Source organism: Dipodomys merriami, unplaced genomic scaffold (genome assembly GCF_024711535.1).
Source record: "Dipodomys merriami isolate MVZ:Mamm:240054 unplaced genomic scaffold, mDipMer1.0.p SCAF_8, whole genome shotgun sequence".
Taxonomy (NCBI): Eukaryota; Metazoa; Chordata; class Mammalia; order Rodentia; family Heteromyidae; genus Dipodomys; species Dipodomys merriami.
In genome coordinates, this window is record NW_027206401.1 from 18,903,909 (window position 1) to 18,923,596 (window position 19,688).

Below are 19,688 nucleotides of genomic sequence, written 5' to 3' on the forward strand. Positions count from 1 at the left end.
TGGTGAAAACGGCCAGGGGGTTATTTATCCAAGGTTTAAAATTTTTAAAGCACAAAACATGGAGCACCCAATTTAATCTTCCAGTTGCTTTTATTCTCTTAAGATACTCCCTTGGCAACAGCTTCTGAAGCTTGGGAGGATTTGTCTCTTGCTGTGTCATCCCATGTTCCCTTCCCCGCCCCCCTCCTGCTGCCTGTGGGCTCCGTGTGTGTGTGTGTGTGTGTGTGTGTGTGTGTGTGTGTGTGTGTATTTGGTTTCTCTCTCCCCTGTAAGAGCACAGCCCTTCTCCTGTTCCTGCTCTTGCTGCTCTGCCTGGCTTTCTGCTGCCTCTTTCCTCTCCTTTCTCTTCCTGCTTAGCTCCAGGCCCTCTGGTAAGTGTGACAAACACTCCCCCAAGCCCGAAGAAGAAAGTGCAGTTTGTAGTGCTGGAAATGTGCAACTTGGACATGGCCAGGGAACTGCTGAAGAACTTGCCATTGTTGTATTCAAATTCGTGTGTTGCTCAGGAAGGGAAGTGTGTGTGTGTGTGTGTGTGTGTGTGTGTGTGTGTGTGTGTGTGTGTGTGTGTGTGTGTGTGTGTGTGTCCACTGGGACTGCCAGTGCAAAGGAAAATTCTCTCAGAGGAGGGAGGAGGGGTCAATAAAGTTTTTAGAAGATAAAATTCAGAAATTGTTTCTTGGCTATAAAATACATTGCTAAAAAGGAATAATTGAAAAATAACAAAGTTCTTTGTCCTCCTCCCTGCCCTCTTGCTAATTTGTCTAAGTTCTTCTTTTAGGAATTGTGTTGTACTGTTATGCCACTTTAAAATACTTGTGACGGTTCTTTCTCCCTTGTCATTACATTTGGAGTTTGGGGAAAGGAAAACAGGACTAGCTAGTATAATAAACAGGACACGTATATAATAAACATATACAATAAATTTCATTTCTATTTTATTTTATAGATAAGTAGTCAGAAAGAGACAGACAGATGGGTGGAGGGGTCAAGGATAAAGGGTCATTGGTAAAAGTACTTTTGTAGGACAATGAGGCCCTGTGTTCCCAGCACAACACCCAAAATACAGCAACATCAACATTAACATAAATATGGTATAGAAGCTCAAGGAATGTCCATAGAACTAAGAATGAAAACTTGAGCAATTATGACATCCGATGAATGAGTAAGTCAAGGACAAAAAAGAAAAAAAAATTTGCATGTAACCTAACTACAGCAAAACTATGGACAGACATGTCTTAATTACTTACTTGGAAGTTCAGTTTACTTTAGGTTTTTTTTCCATCCAAAAATACTTTAAAACCCACATAGGGATTTAAACCAGTAAGTGCTTACTATTTTTAATTTGATTTTAAAATTATTCTCTGCACTTCCAAGGATAAAGTGCCACACACCATGACTCATTTTAGATGAGCTTAAAATAGCTCCTGGCTGGACCGAGGGTGACATGTGTCTTCTCTGAGTTTAGGGGAGGCAGAAGTTATATATAGATGAGTTTGTCTAATAAGGAGAGAGCAGGAGAAAGAAGTTATAGTCCTAGAGACCATTGGTTTTATAGATAAGACCATTTTACTTGGTAAAAGTTGGTGAATGAACATTGATGAGCTTACTTCTTGGTAGTTAACGGGACTGAGAGGGAGTACTAGTAGTCACTTTGATTGTTCCTCTTGGGCTCGCTTCCAAGCATTTGACTTCGATCTTGACCATGGAAGAAGGAAGCCATGCAGTTAGGAGAAACAATTTTTTGTTTTCATTTTGATACCAACACAACAGCAAAAAGCTGTGAACTAGAGGGCCTTGCTGCCTTTTTGTGTGGCTAATTAGCAACTATTAAATATTATTTACAGGGGCTGGGAAGGTGGCTCAGTGGTCAAGCGCTTGCCTTGCATGCTTGAGGCCCTGGGTTCGATTCCTCAGCACCCGCCCATAAGCAAAAAAAAAAAAAAAATCCGGAAGTGGTGCTATGGCTCAAGTGGTAGAGCTCTAGCCTTGAGCTGAAGAGTGAAGAGCTGAGGGGCAGTGCCCAGGCTCAGAGTTCAGGTCCACGACCCTACCCAAAATTAAATATTATTTACAAATGAAATGCATCATACTTTAAATGTCTAAGCCAAACCTATTTACCCTACACAGGGTAATAACCAGAAGTCTTAGAATCTTTTTTTTTTTTTTTTTTTTTTGCTAGTCCTAGGCTCAAACTCAGGGCCTGGGTGCTGTCCCTGAGCTCCTTTTGCTCAACTAGTGTTCTACCACTTGATCCACAGTGTCACTTCCAGCCTTTTCTGAGTAGTTTATTGGAGATAAGAGTCTCAAGGACTTTTCTGCCCGGGCTGGTGTCAAACCATATCCTCAGATCTCAGCCTCCTGAGTAGCTAGGATTACAGGTATGATCCATCAGTCCCTGGCTTAAGTCTTGGAATTCTTAACTCATTCCCTCAACCCATATTTTCCCAAAGTTCATGGTACGTCTGAATTATATCCCTCATTGATTGACTCCCTGTGTATTATACATAGGTATTTCTTTTTAAAATATTATTAAATTTCCTAAGGGATTTTTTACTTAGAAGTGAAAGTTGTCATCTGTTTTCTTCTAAAAGGAAGTCATTTTAGAGTAGAACAAAGACTATTGTAGAAATTTAAAGAATTAATATCACAAGCATCATCATGTTTCCAAATTAGTTGGCTTATTTATGCCCTCTCTCATTCCTTGTCTTACTTATTAAATGATGATAGTTTGAACCTCAGAAAACCTGTTTTTTTAAAGTGATAATTGCATGTTCCCCTCTAAGAAAAAGAAAACAGAGAAGAAATAATTCCTATTACTAACATGTTTATATCAAAGAACACTAATCCAATGATGACTTGTGGAACAAAATAGAGCTTAGGGACTTATTTATTTATGTAAACCCATCCTAGGGCTTGCACTCAGGGCCTGACTCCTGTCCTTGTGCTTTTTTGCTCAAGGCTGGTATTCTACTGCTTTAGCCCCAGCTCCACTTCTGGCTTTTTTTAGTGGTTAATGGGAGATAAGAGTCTCAAGGACTTTCTTGCCTGGATTGGCTTTGAACTGCCATCTTCAGATCTCAGCCTCCCGAGTAGCTAGGATTACCCACGTAGCCACTGACATCCAGCTTACAAACCTAACTAGGATGAATGATTTTAGGAAGCACATTAGTTTTTGTACTAATTATTTTAACTTTGAAAAAAATGTATATATCTATGTAGCTCCAGTGATTAGGAATTATCAGTAATACTGGATACTACTGAAATCTGAAGATCAAACCAAAAATATGCCAGTAATAGATCTTGATTTGAAAAATGTTTCTTGTTGTTTCTACCTCACTAATTGTAAAGTCAATGGTTTGTGAAGGTACATTGAGATCTTCTTCCTTCTTCTTCTGCTTCTTCTTTTCTTCTTCTTCTTCCTCCTCCTCCTCTTCCTCTTCCTCCTCCTTTCTTTTGCTAGTCCTGGGGCTTGAACTCAGGGCCTGGGCACTGTCCCTAAGCTTCTTTTGCTCAAGACTAGCATTCTACCACTTGAGCCACAGCACCACTTCTGGCTTTTTGTGTGTATGGGTACTGAGGAATCAAACCCAGGGCTTTATGCATGCTAGGCAAGTACTCTATCATTAAGCCACATTCCCAGTCCCATAAAGAGTATTTTAAATATTCAGAGGAGTTACACCTTTAGGTTCCTCCCCTAAGAGCATCCTCCTTTTTAGGCTGACTGTGTGTGAATGCCTAGAGTCCTATATAATTTATCGTGTCCCAGAGTATTTTAGATCTAGCTTCCACATATGAAAGAAAACATGCGCTGTTTGTCTCTCTGATCTTGGCTTACCTCCCTTAACATGATTTTTTCTAGATCTATACAAATGACATAATCTATTTTTTTTTTTTGCCAGTCCTGGGCTTGAACTTAGAGCCTGGGCTCTGTCCCCAAGACCCTCTGTGCCCCAGCCTAGTACTTTACCACTTGACACACAGCACCACTTCCAGTTTTTTCTGTTTATGTAGTGCTGAGGAATAGAACCCAGGGCTTCATGCATTCTAGGCAAGCACTCTACCACTAAGCCACATTCCCAGCCTGGAGATCTTTTTAATTGATATCTTTGCCATTAATATGTCATTGGGTTAACTGGGTTAATACTTAACTATGTTTACCACCAGATTCTACTGCCCTTTATGGAGGCTAATCACTCTGAACAGCCCTCAACCAAACCAGCACCACAGTCAACACCCCCAAATGACAGTTCATCATCACCCAATCAAAATGTCATGGGAAAGCAAGATGGTCAGGATTCCTCAACTTCACTCCAAGCAGCAGAGCAGATGGCAAGTATACACTCTGAGAAAGGAGTTCACGATATCTCCGACGAATTGAATAGACAACTGGAAGACATCATAAGCATGTATGGGTCTGCTGCGGGTACAACCGGCAAAGAAGGCCCTGCTAAGCCCAAGGAGCAGTCTGAAAATGCAGAAGTACCTGACCATGAGGATGGGGACTGTGAAGAAACTGCTGAAGAGGCTGAAAGAGCAGCCAGTGCTCCTGGAGAGCCATCCACAGGCAAAGACCCAGCCAGCAATAAAGAGCAAAAATTGGAAAAGAAGATCCTAAAAGGATTAGGCAAGTAGATATACTCCATATTACCATTTTTTTGCGGGGGTGTTGGTACTAGAACTTGAACTTGGGGCCTGGGTACTGTTCCTGAGCTTTGTTGCTCAGGGCTAGAGCTCTACCACTTGAACTGTAGCTCCACTTCCAGTTTTTGAATGGTTAATTGGAGATAAGAGTCACCTGGACTTAACTGCCTGGATTGGCTTCAAACTGTGACCATTAGCTCTCAGCCTTTCGAGTAGCTAGTATTACAGGGATAAGCCATCAGCACCCACCCAATTATAGTACTTTAAAAAATAAAACTACAAAAGCAGTGTACTTCTTAACCTTTACTAAAAGTTACATCTAATATTTACACTACGATAGCCCCCTCAGGACTTTCCTAAATTTCTTCTTGCTTTGTTTGTCCCTGGCTTCTTCCTCTTGATAGAGGTCACATGAAATTTCAACTGGTTTTTCATCTACTCTCTATGGCAGTGGTAATTCCCATTGGTTTTGGAGAGAAGATATATTTTTTCAGAAAAAAAAACACATTTTCTAAGGCCTTGGTCAAATTCCAACCAGTCCCAGTTTTACTTCATATGAGGGTACAGCCAAAACATTCCCTTCCTGAACACCCTCTCCTATTCCATGTACACTGCAATCCTTCTGATCTTTCTCAGTGTTCAAACTTCCCGTTGTCCATCCCCTATATCCATTTCCCACTGCTCAGTTCAGCCCTCGTCTGAGATCTTTATTGTACCATGCTCTTTTTTTCTTTGTTTAATTAACCAGTATTTGAAATTATATATTTATTTTGGGGATCTTTTATCTGAAGAGTAGGGTATCAGTGTGTTTAGACATCACTGTATACCTACTGCATAGGTCAAGAAATGACATATTCTAGGCTCAATAGATATTTCTGAATATCTACTGGAAAAATTGGGAAATAGCAATTGGAAGAATTGCTTATACCCGAGCTATTGGAGTCTGCATACAAGCAAAATATAAAAAGGTAAGTTTTTTTTCCAAAAAATGATTATCAATGAGATCACTTAGTAATATATTCCATGACCACATAAAATATTTTGATTAAACACAACTCATCAGAAATGTATCGATTATCTTTGTAATTAATTGCAGAAAATATATACTCCATTGGTTTAATAAGAAAACATATACTTCATTGGTTTTATAAGTATGTTAATGTCTAGCCAGCATGGGACACTGTACTAAGTATACAAAAGTAAAGAAGCTCTAGATAGGATAGATAGATAGATAGATAGATAGATAGATAGATAGATAGATAGATAGATAGATAGATAGATAGATAGATGATATATAAACTACTTTGTATATAGATAAGTGCCAAAACAGCAGGAGGATTTTCTTTTAAGTATGGGGGACTGGTAAAACCAACAATAGTTTTAAAAGAAGAGTGAGAATGTTAATTTTCTAGAAGTAACTGAAAAGATGTTAATGTACATAGTAAAGTCCCACTACCAATCTGTCTTTCCTGGTGAAATTTCGCTGACAGTATCATTAGGTGATAATTTTCTCATTGTGCTGGGCTGAACTGAGCCCCCACCTTTTATCCTCCATTAAATTTTTTGCTGCAATCATACGACTGTCTTCCATGCTGGATAGATAGCTTATCAAGGGAAGTAGTGACATCTTATTTGTTTCTGGAAGAGACTGGGAGAATGAATAGGCATTGGGGCTCAAACTAGATTCAAACTTCAGTAATAGATTGGCCTGAAGTATGTCTACATTTGAGTAAGATAGCACTATGATGAGTAAAAATCATTGAAGGGCTAAATAATACCCCCCAATAACCCACTTGACCCACTCAATAGAGAGATCAATCTTTAAAAATCTCTTCTATTTCCAAAGTACAACCTGTGAATCAATCTAGAGAGTTTTTTTTAATATTAAGATAATGAAGTTGCTCTATGTTGCAGAGCAAGTCTCCTTCTCTAATCAAAACATCTCAGACATGCCCTTTTGAATTAATGGCGTTAAATTTTCCATAGCAAGTTACCATAAACACTTATTTCAGAGGTAAACAAATTCAAGTGTTTCTAATCAGTATGTTCCTAATGCACATCCTTAACCATTTTACCTTATCAATTCAAAACATTCACCCAGGAATCTCTGTAGAGTATGCCATATTGAAAGGAAAGATATGAGGAAAAGAGGAGTAGAGTTCAAAGTAGCCAGTTCTGGCTTCTAAACTCTTTTCCATGAGTTATTTTATAATATATATTAAGATTATAACTATAGCTGGGTGCTGATGGCTCATACCTGTAATCCTAGCCAGGTTGGAGGCCAGCCCAGACAGGAAACTTTGTGTAACTTATCTCCAACTAACCACCAGAGCAACAGAAGTAGAACTGTGGCTCAAAATGGTAGAACACTCAACCAGGCTTGAGCTGGTTGAGCTTGAGCTCAGGGACAGGTCCAGGCCCTGAGTTCAAGCCCTACAATTGACAAAATAAAAAAGCTGGATGTGGAGGTGGTTCAAGAGCTAGAGTGCCAGCCTTAAACAGAAAAGCCAATCAAGAGCATAAGGCTCTGGGTTTCAAGCCCCAATACCAGCACACACACACACACACACACACACACACACACACACACACACACACACACACGCACATATGCACACACTTCATAATTATACAATTACTAAATAATTACAATTACACAATTGCCAAATAATAATGGATATGAAAATAGATATGAATTTTGTCATTTCCTAAACTTACTGGATCAGGATGACCTTGTGTGGTTTTTCACAGCTGAATCTACAACCCAAGCATTCAGGACTTGTTTTTCCAATAGAGTATGTGTATTCTCCCACAATCAACACACCATATCCTGACGCAGTTGGGAGCATTTTTAAAATCTTTTTAGCTGGTAGAGTCTCTTTCCCCTTGATCTGAACTGAAAGAAAGAGAAGAGTCTTGCCAGTATACAGCTCCCTGCCACGTCCCATTAATATCTACCATGTCCCCCTTGTCTCCCTCACCCCCACTGCGCAAGCTCAGAACTGGCTTACTCATGACTCCCTTCACAACCTTATGTTGCCTGCATAAGCACCACATAATAACAAGCACAAGACAATGATATCATATAATATACCTTCTGCTATTTCACTTGTAACTGATGACATAGAAAATCATAGGTTTGAAGCACAAACCTGGGGGTTGAGGAAACAAAGCTAAAGTCCAGGTCCATTCTGAGCTCAGAATCTATCTACTCAACCTGCTAATTTTATAGACAGGGAAATTAAAGCCCAGGGACTTTAGGAGTCTGCCAAAAGGAAAAAAAAAAAGAGTACTCAGTGACTTGATGTGATTAGTCACAAAGAAGGCAAGGGGGTGGAACTGGTATCAGCATAGCAGGATCAAGGTATTAGAAACAACTGGCTTGTTGGTTGAAGAGAACTGGACTGTAGCTTAGTTAATGGATCTTGTCCTCCTGATGCTGAGAAGTTTCACAATTATTCTTTTCTCTCTGAAGTGTCAATACTTTTAGTTTATGAAATAAACAGATATAGGAGGGGAAAGAAAACTTAAGAATTTTATTACACGCCAAGGCATGGGGGGTATGAAACTTAAAGAAGAGCAAGATGGCTCAATCCTTATAAGGAGCTTCTGTGGGGAAGAATGGTAGCAGGTTATGGAAGGTCGAGGAGAGGATCTAACCCAAGTAAAGGGTGTTCCAGGTGACAGTAATGCATTGTGATCCGTTAGCACCACGGGACAGATCCCAATCTTGTTAGATCTCTCCTGAACAGAACAACTCTCACTGCACCTATTTACATTACTAAAAGAAAGCTTTCAGAGCCACTTCCATGACTGCAGAGATATGTAGTTTCTCTGAGCAACTGGTGCCAAAGAAATATATCTGTGGTGGGATATTTTACCCACCCACACCAGATACAGATGAATTTTAGTACCACCTTCTGAGAGGTCTCTAGCTAAGAAGTTGGTATTTCTGTGGTGTCTTCAGACACCCATTTACTTAGTCTTTCTTAGACTGACTTCTTCTGAGATGGTCTGATTCATCCTTTTTGGGTTGATATCTTTATACTCTGAGAGGATACTATCCTGTGGCTTAGATGCAGATGCTAAATGTTCTAGAAGGAAAGATAGAACATCAAAGGAATATAAGGAAAAGAGGAATTGGCAAAGACTCATGACACATAGGGAAGCTAGAACTTAGGGCAGAATCTGAGTGGAGAGCAGATTAGAGAAACAGATGCAAGAGGAAAGCGTGTCTTGAGTGATTATTGGTGATCTCTTCTGCCCATGACAGGAAATGAATGTGCCAGTATCTTACTACTCTTCCTGGATTTGTAAAAATGTTTCCTCTATGACTGTTAATATTTTTTTTAATTTTATTTTATTTTATTTGAGAACATACTGTACAGAGGGGTTACAATTACATGGGCAGGATAATGCATACATTTCTTACCAAGCATTGCAGCCTCCTCCTTTGTTTACCCTTCACCTCCCTTCCCAGCCTCCCCCCTCCCCCCCACCCAATCATACCCCCCTCCCCCCCCACACCGACATTGTAAAGCTGGTTTTGACATGACATTTTGTACTTCTCATTGTTGCAACAGGTCACCTGAATCCTTAAACGACTTGTTTGTCCCCATCTCCTCCACATGTTATACTGACATCAAATATAGTGAAAGCGGGGGTTACACTGTGGGGGAGGGACATACAAAGCAACAAAGAAATAATCTTATAAATGCATTAGAAACACATGCATGAAAGAAACGAAAACATTAAAATACATATTTAAGGGTTCATTTTCCTAACATCACATTATCTGACCTTTTCTGCTTGACTCATAGCTATACTAGATATTGCAAATAAGGGAAACCATGGGACCTATGTTTCTTTGGGCCTGGCTTACTTCACTTAATATAATTTTTTCCAAACCTTTCCATTTCCTAACAAATGGGGCAATGTCATTCTTTCTGATGGAGGCATAGAATTCCATTGTGTATATATACCACATTTTCTTGATCCATTCATCTACTGAGGGGCATCTGGGTTGGTTCCATATCTTAGCTATGGTAAATAATGCTGCAATAAACATAGTTGTGCTGGTAGCTTTAGTGTGGTCTTGTTTGTAAACATTTGGGTAAATGCCCAAAAGTGGGATTGCTGGGTCATAGGGGAGATCTATGTGAAGTCTTTTGAGGAACCTCCATACTGCTTTCCAAAGTGGTTGAACAAGTTTACATTCCCGCCAACAATGAAGTAAGGTTCCTTTCTGTCCACATCCCCTCCAGCATCTGTTGTTGTTAGAGTTCTTGATTTTTGCTGTTCTAACTGGAGTGAGGTGATATCTCAATGTTGTTTTGATTTGCATTTCTTTTATGGCTAGGGATGTTGAACATTTCTTCATGTGTCTATTGGCCATCCTTCTTTCTTCTTCAGAGAAGCTTCTCTTTAAGTCTTTCGCCCACTTATTTATTGGGCAGTTGTTTCTTTGAGGATTTGTTGTTGGGTGGTTTAATTTTTTGAGTTCCAAGTATATTTTATGACTGTTAATATTTTAAATACATCATTGGTTGAGCTAATAAGTCAAGGTCCACTCCCCAATTGCATAAGAAGCTCCCAATTTAAGATTCCTAAACTACCAGAGACACAAAATGCCAGCTAAGTGGAAAATGTTTGGCCAGAAAATACAGGTAGGGTAGTACTTTTCAAATTGAAAGTAGCAATAAAACTGTAAAACCTCTATGAGAAGAACAGTACTAGGTAGAACTCTGATAAATTTCAAAGGTGGATGAAAACCTTCTAGGATGACTAGACCATCCAAACAATGCTGCTTTGGTTTTGATTGTTATTTAAATTAAGTTACAAATGGTTACAATTTCAGTTCTAGAATTATCTAACCTTAAATGCTAAACTCAGGATCCATTTAATCAGCCCATTAATATTGTATGTGTGTGCGCGCGTGTGTGTGTGTGTGTGTGTTTACACCAGTCCTGGAGCATGAACACAGAGTCTAGGCACTGTCCCTAGCTTCTTTTGCTCAAGGTTAGCACTCTACCACTTGAACCACAGCTCTACTCCCAGTGTTTTGGTAGTTTATTGGAGATAGAGTATCATGGACTTAATGCTTGGGCTTTCTTTGAACTTTGAACTGGACTAACTTTGATACTCAGATCTCAACCTCCTGAGTAGCTAAGATTACAGGCATGAGCCACTGACACTTGGCACAACCCATTAATTATATACAAGGAAGTTGAAGCCACAGAATGTAAATGTCTACCAAATAAAGTTGCACAAATAATTGAGGACAGAGTCAGTTCTAGAATTTAGGTCTCCTGGTCTTAGTCCAATGTGAATTTAACTACCCTAACTTCATATTTTTTACATACATAAAAAATTCCCTGAAAAGATATCTGCAGATGCTCAGTGATTATTTAATTATTTTTTATAATTCATAAGAAAACAAAAAATGAAATATGATTCTGGGTCTACCATTTGAAAGAGGACACTTAATCTTCTCCTATTTTAGGTTTTGATTTCAATACATAGATATCAGAAATAGAACAGAGAAGCACACGAGTTATATTCAAGGCCAACTTTTAAACTTAAAGATAGAAAGTGTAATTTTGGAAGAGAAAAAATATATAATTCTGAACACATCAGGTTTGTGTGTTATCAAATTTAATATAAACAATTACTTCTATGTAAGAAGTTTGAGAAATATCCTGGTCCACATTTCTGGTCTAGTTGTTTGATGTGATGGATTTTACTTTTCTTCTTGAAGGATAAAGAGGTTTTTTATTTCTTAGATGTCAAAACAATTCCATTACATTCCAGTGTAACTGTGCCAAGGCCACGGCCATACAGGACACTGTGGTTTGTGCCACACGGTTGTCTTTCCTGCAGACTTCCCACTAAACTGACCACTTCCCACTACATGCCTTTGCCAGCTTTAGTGGGGGAGAAAAGGCCCTTGCTTTGGAATGACACATTAGGGAGAAGGCGGACAGAATGCCCCCACAGAAAGTCAGTTTTCCTTTTGGGTCGGTAAATGCCCCCACGTTTGTGGTCAGTTAATGGTAGCTTTTCTTAGAAGATAAGTAAGTCACTGCCCACTCCTCTTTTCCATGATCATACCATGCAGCTCTGGAGTCCAATAAAACCAACGAATGTTCAAAACCTGAGTGTTGAGTCTCTGAGTTCATAAATTTATGAATTTTGCACATTCTCCATTTTCTTAGATTTTTCTTTGATGTTTCTGTTAAAGAGAGAAATGACATTTGAAGCTATATTGACCCACCTGAATAGGAATCTTCTATCCAAAACAACACATTTTCTGAGCAGAAAGAGACCTTAGGAAATATGAAGGTTAAACAACAGAAACAAAAGCTACTTTTCACGACTACACAAGAAAAAAAAAACAAAAAACCCTAAACACATTTAGTTCAGGAAGAAAGATCTATTGGATTCATTCACTGTTTTTATGAGAGTTGTCCCAGAATTCACTAAACATCACAGAAAGACCTATTTCACTTCTAGTCAATCAAGACAGTATTCATCTGATAAACACGATTCTACTTTGTGTTACTTGGCTTTATTATCAAGCATTTACTGTGAATAGTTAAGTGTTTAGCAGAAGACTAAGCACTGTGGTAGCCCCGGCCCCATAATGATCTCTTGACTTTTCTAAGTGACTTGTGACTCAGGACCCTGGTCTTCCTATGAGCACCATCCACTGGCTGAAGTCAAGATCAAGTCAAGGGTGAAGAAATGGCCTGGTCAATGTAGATCATGTGGGCTTCTAGAGAAGTAATTGGAAGCACTTGCTTGGCAGGAGTGGGGCAGCAATTATCTTTAGGTACAAAGGACAGAGCCCTGTGTCATAGGTTATAACTGGAGAGTCAGGACACCCTCATCCCCGGCTCAACCCACTTTCTCTCTTGTCTTAGTCCGTGTTTCCTGTCTGAACTTACTCACTGGGCAAAGATAAACCAACTGTTGGGAATGTGGCCCTTTGTTCTTGTTTGCTTTCTTGCTTGATTTTTCAAAAGTTTCCATTACTTCTCTAGGTTTTCCCCACACCAAAGAAATGTAGCGATTTAAAACAAGAAGAGTCACTTTAGATTCAATCAGAGCCAAACTGATTATATAACTATGGTCTTTTCTGGGCTTTTGTTACTTTATCTAGAAGACTTAACTGTCTGGATGACCTCTGAAGTTCCTTCTGTACCTAACTTTCTTTTATTCAAGGTAGTATTGCTAGATTTAGTAAATAAAAATACTAGGTTCCCAGTAAAGTTTGAATTTCAGGCAAACAACAACTAAGTTTTACACACAAGTATGTCCCATCCATCTGTCATCGGGCTCCACCTTAGTTCTATATTCTCTGCCTCACCAAGACGAAAGCACAAATTCTAGCCAAGGGGACAATATTTATTCTTGGGGGAAAGGTGGGAAAGTTGTTAGCACTCTTCCATAGATTTATATCAGGAAACATGAGCTCTGTTTGGTGGCGTGACTCCCTGCTCTTACTAGACAGAGAAGTATCACAGAGAGTTGAGGACAGGAAAATTCCTCCATCTTGAGTGAACAGCTTGAAAAGATATCATTAGCAGTAAATGTGGGAGTTAATGTCCCAAACCTTCCTCCCAACGTGGAATGCTTGCTTGAAATCTTGAAGACAAAATGTCTAGACAGAGGCTGGGGATGTGGCTTAGTGCTAGAGTGCTTGCCTAGCATGCATGAAGCCTTGGGTTGGATTCCTCAATATGCACAGAAAAAGCCAATAGTGGTGCTGTGGGTCAAGCGGTAGAGAGCTAGCCTTGAACAAAAGAAGCTCAGAATAGTGCCAGGGCCCTGAGTTCAAGCCCTAGGACTGGCAAAATGTCTAGACATCAAAGAAGAAAAATTCTGAATAAAGGAAGAACAATGGGGAAAGAAAAGAAAAGCCTGAAAATCATTTTTCATAATTATGATGAGTTTTTAATGTAGTTTTGAAGTCCATCTAGGGACAAAAAAAATGGAACCACCAACAGAAATTAAGTCCTGGATGGGAGAAAGGAAGGTCTGAGAAAGCTAGGACACAAAAAGACTTATGGAAACAGCTTTCCCTATCTTCACTGTTTCCCTTTTATATCCATTTTATTCTGATTGGTAGAAAATATGATCAGAATTATTACCATGCAAGCCTCATGCATGGGCTTTTACACAGAGAGGAGAGAATTGGTTCCCAAATAAAGAGGAACAAGGGGTACTGGGAGAACTCAGGGGGAATGATGAGCCCAGCGCACTATCCTGCCAAGATTCTCTGCTTTTGGCTGTAATTCTAGCAAGTGCATGTTTCATACTGGCTGTTGCATGCTCATCACGAAGTTGTTTTGCTTTTTTAAAAAATTAATTTTAGAAAAGATAATTATTTTTTCATAAAGTCAGTGTTTTAATGCACTGTGTATCTTTTGAAAATTAAGATTTAGGAGGGAAAGTAACAAGATTGGAGTTGAGAATTTGGATGCAATTGTTCTATTGTTATAGCAGACATTTATCCAGTCTCCCATGAATCTGACCTTGTACTCCATACACGATCACAAACTTCCCAGCTAATCCCCACTCAAAAGCAGTCTATCTGAGACTCAGATAGTTTAAGTGATTTGGCCAGGATTGGTAGTAAATCAATCTGAGATACCAACTCATGTTAACTGACTACAATTTCAACACTCATGTTTTAAAACATCTTTATATTTTTAAGGCAAAGAAGCCAACCTGCTAATGCAGAATCTGAACAAGCTGCAAACACCTGAAGAAAAGCTCGAGGTTTTATTCAAGAAGTATGCTGAATTGGTAAGATCTTTGATCAGTTCTTTTGGGAAGACATATCTAGTCTCTTGTTAGAGCTGTGTCTCTTGTTAGACTGTTAGATTTTTATGTACTTCATTCTAGACTAGAGCTGGTTACCTCACACAAGCCAAAGATAGAATTTATAAAAGAAGAATCTTCTTTAAGGTAAAGAAATCACAGCAAAAGGAAGAAAAGAGGATTCGAGTCTGCTGTTACTAATGGTGTTTTACACAATGGAAACAGGGAATGAGAGAGAAAAGTAATGGAAAAATATGAATATTTTAAAGTTCTTTTTTTACTTCAAAACAAAACAGAAATATACCCAGAACAATGATAAGCAAAGCTTACATTTTCATCCAGTTGTCATATTTAGGGTTTCCAAGGGTTAAAAAGAGAGGAAAACAGAGAATGAGGTAAATGCCACCCTCTTGGAATACACTTGTTTGGTCTGGCCCATTTCTGTACTTTTCTTCCATTCTTTCCCTTCCCTACAATATGGGTGGTTGAGTGCTCAGTTCCAGGTCTTCCACAGGCAACCACACTCTCAGTAGATAGGGTCCTGGGAGTAAGGAAAGCCACTCCAATCCGCCCAAGGCTTCTTGCAGGGAATATCTGCATAGTGCTCTAGAATCTGCCAATGGAAGAAAGGGGGAAGGGCTTAGTGAGAAAGTCTGAGATGAAGATGACTGCTCTCTAAGGTTTGTATACTTGCACACAGAGAGAGGAAACTGGCAGCTGAGATGTTAAGGTGTCCAGACATGAAGCCAGTGACAGGAAAATGAAATTTAGGTCTGCATATTCCAAGAAAACTTAACTCTAGCCAGGCGCTGGTGGCTCATATCTATAATCCTAGTTACTTAGGAAGCTGAGATCTGAGGAGCCCAGTTCCAACCTAACCCAGAAAGGAAAAGTCTGTGAGCCTCTCATCTCCAAGTAACCACCAAAAAGCTGGAAGCAGAGCTGTGGCTCAAGTGGTAGAGTCCCAACCTTGAATGACAAAGCTAATGGACAGTAACTGGGCCCTGAGTTCAAGCCCCAATACTGACAAACATATGCAGAGAGAGAGAGAGAGAGAGAGAGAGAGAGAGAGAGAGAGAGAGAGAGAGAGAGAGAAGCACATCCACACACATGTACATTCACATTTGGGGGGGGGGGTCCAGTCATGGGGCCTGAACTCTGGGCCTGGGCGCTGTCCCTCAGCTCTTCAGCTCAAGGCTAGCGCTCTACCACTTGAGCCATAGCTCCACTTCCGGCTTTTTTTTCTTTTTGCTTATGTGGTGCTGAGGAATCGAACCCAGGGCCTCATGCATGCAAGGCAAGTGCTCTACCACTGAGCCACCTTCCCAGCCCACATTCACATTTTTAAAAGAAAAAGAAAAGAAAATCTTACTTCAGGGAGTTTATTGAAATGCCTCCCATGTCTAGGTAGATTTATTTTACAGGTAAAGAAGCCCCAACATGGGTCATCTCACTTTTTAGGGTCTCTAGAAGATCTTAGACTTTATTCTTCCTCCTTAATTTTTTTTTTCTTAAGTATACCATAAAATCTGACTAAGCTTCAGGCCCACAAATTCTCTAAGCCTGTGAATTAAGTGGAGTAAATGACTTGCATTTTTTGTTGTTCACTCTGACTTTAATCCTGTAATCTTTATTGGTTCTCTCCTACCACTTTGAGTCACAATACCACTTCTGGCTTTCTGGTGGTTTATTGGAGATGTGTCTCATAGACTTCCTGCCCTGGCTGGCTTTGAACCATGATCCTCAAATCTCACTTCCTGAGTAGCTAGGTTTATAGGCATGAGTCGCCAATGCCTGGCTTGAATTATTTGTAATCCACCAATTACATTATGGTGGTAGAAGAACCCTGAATACACAAAACTTTTTTTTTTTAACTCTAATCCCATCATCTAAAACACCAGCTTTTTAAGAGCATTCTAGTTCTGCTAAAGACACATCTTAGCTGGTATCTGGTTTTCCTGGCTCATATGACAGATATTTTCTCAGGAATTTTACAATTTTCATAGCCATATTTTATAAGTATTATGTCACATTAAATCAGGAATGGTATCATATAACTATAATTCCAGTTATCTGTAGACTGAGACAGGAAAGTTGCAAGTTCAAGGCTGGGGCTGGGAAGGTGGCTCAGTGGTAGAGCACTTGCCTTGCATGCATGAGGCCCTGGGTTCGATTCCCCAGCACCACATAAGCAAAAAGAAAAAAAGCCGGAAGTGGTGCTGTGGCTCAAGTGATAGAGCGCTAGCCTTGAGCTGAAGAGCTGAGGGACAGCACCCAGGCCCAGAGTTCAAGCTCCACGACCAAAAAAAAAAAAAAGAGTGGCCCAAGAAAAAGTAATTTTCTTAAATTCAAATTTTTGGTACTTCCTTTTAAGTACATAAAACAATAACACTAGTACAATTCTAATTTAGTATTTGATATTAACTTTACCTTGCTAATTTGGTAAGAAAGAGAGAAAACATGAAAGATTGTAGATAAAGTCATATATGCCTGTTACAATTCTACAGTCAGCTGCAGCCAAAGCCAGCACTTGGCGAAGGTTGATCCAGTGACAATATGTTCGCTTTCATTCATTCATAAAGAAATCCCAGGTACTCATGTGCATTCACATAAGTTTGAATTATTCTGAGTGTAATTATCTACCAAAAAATCAGAAAAGTTAAGGGGTTTATTTTAGAGCAAACTAAAATACAGCCAGCTAACTTTTACAATTGTATGATCTTTCAGTATAATTGTAATATTAACCAGTCAAGCACAAATCATCAGTCTTCCAACTTATAAAACACTTTTTTTCCTTCTGACCAGAGGCAGTTTTGCTCATTTCCAGGGGTCAAAAAGTATCTGTCTGGAGATGGTTTTAGATGTCAGAGTAAGATCGTGTTATTAGCATATAGTGAGTAGGTGTCAGTGACGTTAAATTGCCTACAATGTACATTGTTTTGCACAATACAAAATACATGATCCAGCATGACAATGGTGCTGAAGTTGAGCAGCCTTGACATGTACTTTAATCTTCAAAAGGTAAAGTCTAAATCATAATAAGAATCACAATGTGTAAATTCCAAGGAAGAATGCATTCACAATCCAATATAATCACATGAATCAATTGCAGCACTGTGGAATAATGGTACAAAGTCAAAGAACATATCTATCATATAAACAGGAGTTCAGCATGAGAAATATAATTTAAAAAATCATCGACTTCCAAGAGAAATATAAATTTCAGTCAATATTTTTAGTAAAATGGCTCTTGTTTCCCCCCCCCCAAGTTAATTTCTCCCTAGCAAGTAAAAAATTATACATGTGTATGGAGACATCAAATGTATATACCCTTTGCTTAATCTGGCAAGCATTTTATAATGGTTATTTCAGTGTGGCAGAAAGAAATGAATAAAGCAAAATGTCAACGTTCATACAGCTCACAAAGAATGAATTCCTTTTCAAAACATTTTAAAACTAACACATACAGCAGACACATGTGGTATGTGTATGCATTTGCATAGGCTTTTTGAGGTACCAGGAGCAGCTGGGGTCTGGAGAGGTACCTGAGAGCTCTCCATGGCTTTTCTTTTCTATTAGCCAACAAGCTCATCATTTGTACCTTCAACATAGGTACTACATCATAGTACCTTCCTGGCTTAGGCACCATTCAGGCACTAAATGAACACACAGTTACACACAAAAGGCTGGTGCGTGAATTTGGCCACACCATTGGTCTCTCTGGAACTGACATTCCAACAGTGTGCTAGTGTCTTTCTGAAGGCTTCTGAAGATTGATCCCTTAATCTGGATTAGTATTCCATGATGATGTTATCAAATTTAGTAAATAAAAAATGCATCCATTAAGTTTTCATTTCCAATAACTAATAAACACTTTTATGGTAAAAGTGTAGCTCACCTAATATCTGGAATACATTTGCCCTTAGCAACATTTCCTTACATATCTGAAATTTAAATTTAACTAGGTGTCCTGTGTTTTATCTGGCACCCCTACCCTAGAATTTTAGCATCTCAGGATGGAAAGTACAGGGGTAAATTGGTTTCATTTCACATGCCATCTGCGATTGCCAGAAACAAGTGCTTGTGGTGTCTTTGCTGTAGCACAGAGAGGGTGGGGGCTGGGTAGGCAGGAAACAGATATTTGTGTTCTGTGTTGTTGAGTTATGCAGTGGTTATTTCTGACTCTGGTGACAATTCATCAATGTTTAAGTGTTTGAAGGATGCTTTTTCTTCTACTCCTTTCCCACACCCAAAATATCCAAAGCCTAAAATTATAAAGAAGAAAATTCATATTTTGTTCACCAGTAGGCCATTTTCCTCTTTCCTTTTTTAAATAGCACTACAAGTTTGTTTTGAGAAGGACTTAGAAGAAGGGAATTATAATCCAAGCAAATTGTTGACCATTGTTTGAATGAAAGGTTTATCACAAATTCTGGCAATTTACAGATTCTGAGATATGTCCTGCTAGCTATACTGTTGAACTCAGGAAAAATAGTCCTAAGACAAACAAACAAAAAAAAAAAAGGCAAATCAAAGAAGAGACTACTCCTTCTGGTAGTACATCGAAAACCTCTAGCTATTATGTTAACACTGTCTATAATTACTGCAAAGGTGTGTGTCCACTTCATGATCATTAGGGTTTGCTTCTTTTCTGTCAACCCTCAAGAGACTCCAGTCAATTCCATTCTCATTTGCACCCCCCACCTTTAGCTGGATGAACATCGCACTGAGCAAAAGAAGTTAAAACTCCTGCAGAAAAAACTGGTACAAATCCAGAAAGAAAAAGACCAGTTACAAAGCGAGCACAGCAGAGCGATCCTCGCTAGAAGCAAACTGGAGAGTCTGTGCCGAGAGCTACAGAGACACAATAAGACACTGAAGGTATGTGTTCCCCCGCTGGATTAATGACATGTTTGCTTGTAGGCTGCATAGACACAGGCCTCTGCTACCCAGGGACAGATGAGTCCAACCATCAGAAAGCACTGAGTTTGCTTGTTTGTGACCTTCAATGCATCATTTTTCACCCTTGACTTTTCTTACCAATAAAATGAGTATTTCTATGAACTTCCTTCTGGGGTTGGGGAAAAATTAGGTAAAATTCTATATTTAAGGAATCCATAAGTACCTGATACAAAGTAGGTCCTTAATAAAATAAAGGCAAGTCTTTTCCCCTTCTTACTATGTTGTATTTTATAAGGTAGCCCTTGGTTTACTATTTAAGA

The 19,688-nt window shown here is 39.2% G+C and overlaps 1 protein-coding gene across 1 annotated transcript in view; it reads left to right on the top strand.

Moving 5' to 3' along the window:
* The first annotated feature begins 265 nt into the window (after positions 1-265).
* Txlnb (taxilin beta) overlaps positions 266-19,688 on the top strand; it is a 48,405-nt gene continuing 28,982 nt past the window's right edge. Inside the window, exons 1-4 of the mRNA XM_070010155.1 lie at positions 266-371; positions 4,165-4,624; positions 14,360-14,451; positions 19,177-19,347. Of these exons, the coding sequence (XP_069866256.1) occupies positions 4,180-4,624; positions 14,360-14,451; positions 19,177-19,347 (708 nt within the window). The 5' untranslated portion in view covers positions 266-371; positions 4,165-4,179. The remainder of the gene's footprint in view (positions 372-4,164; positions 4,625-14,359; positions 14,452-19,176; positions 19,348-19,688) is intronic.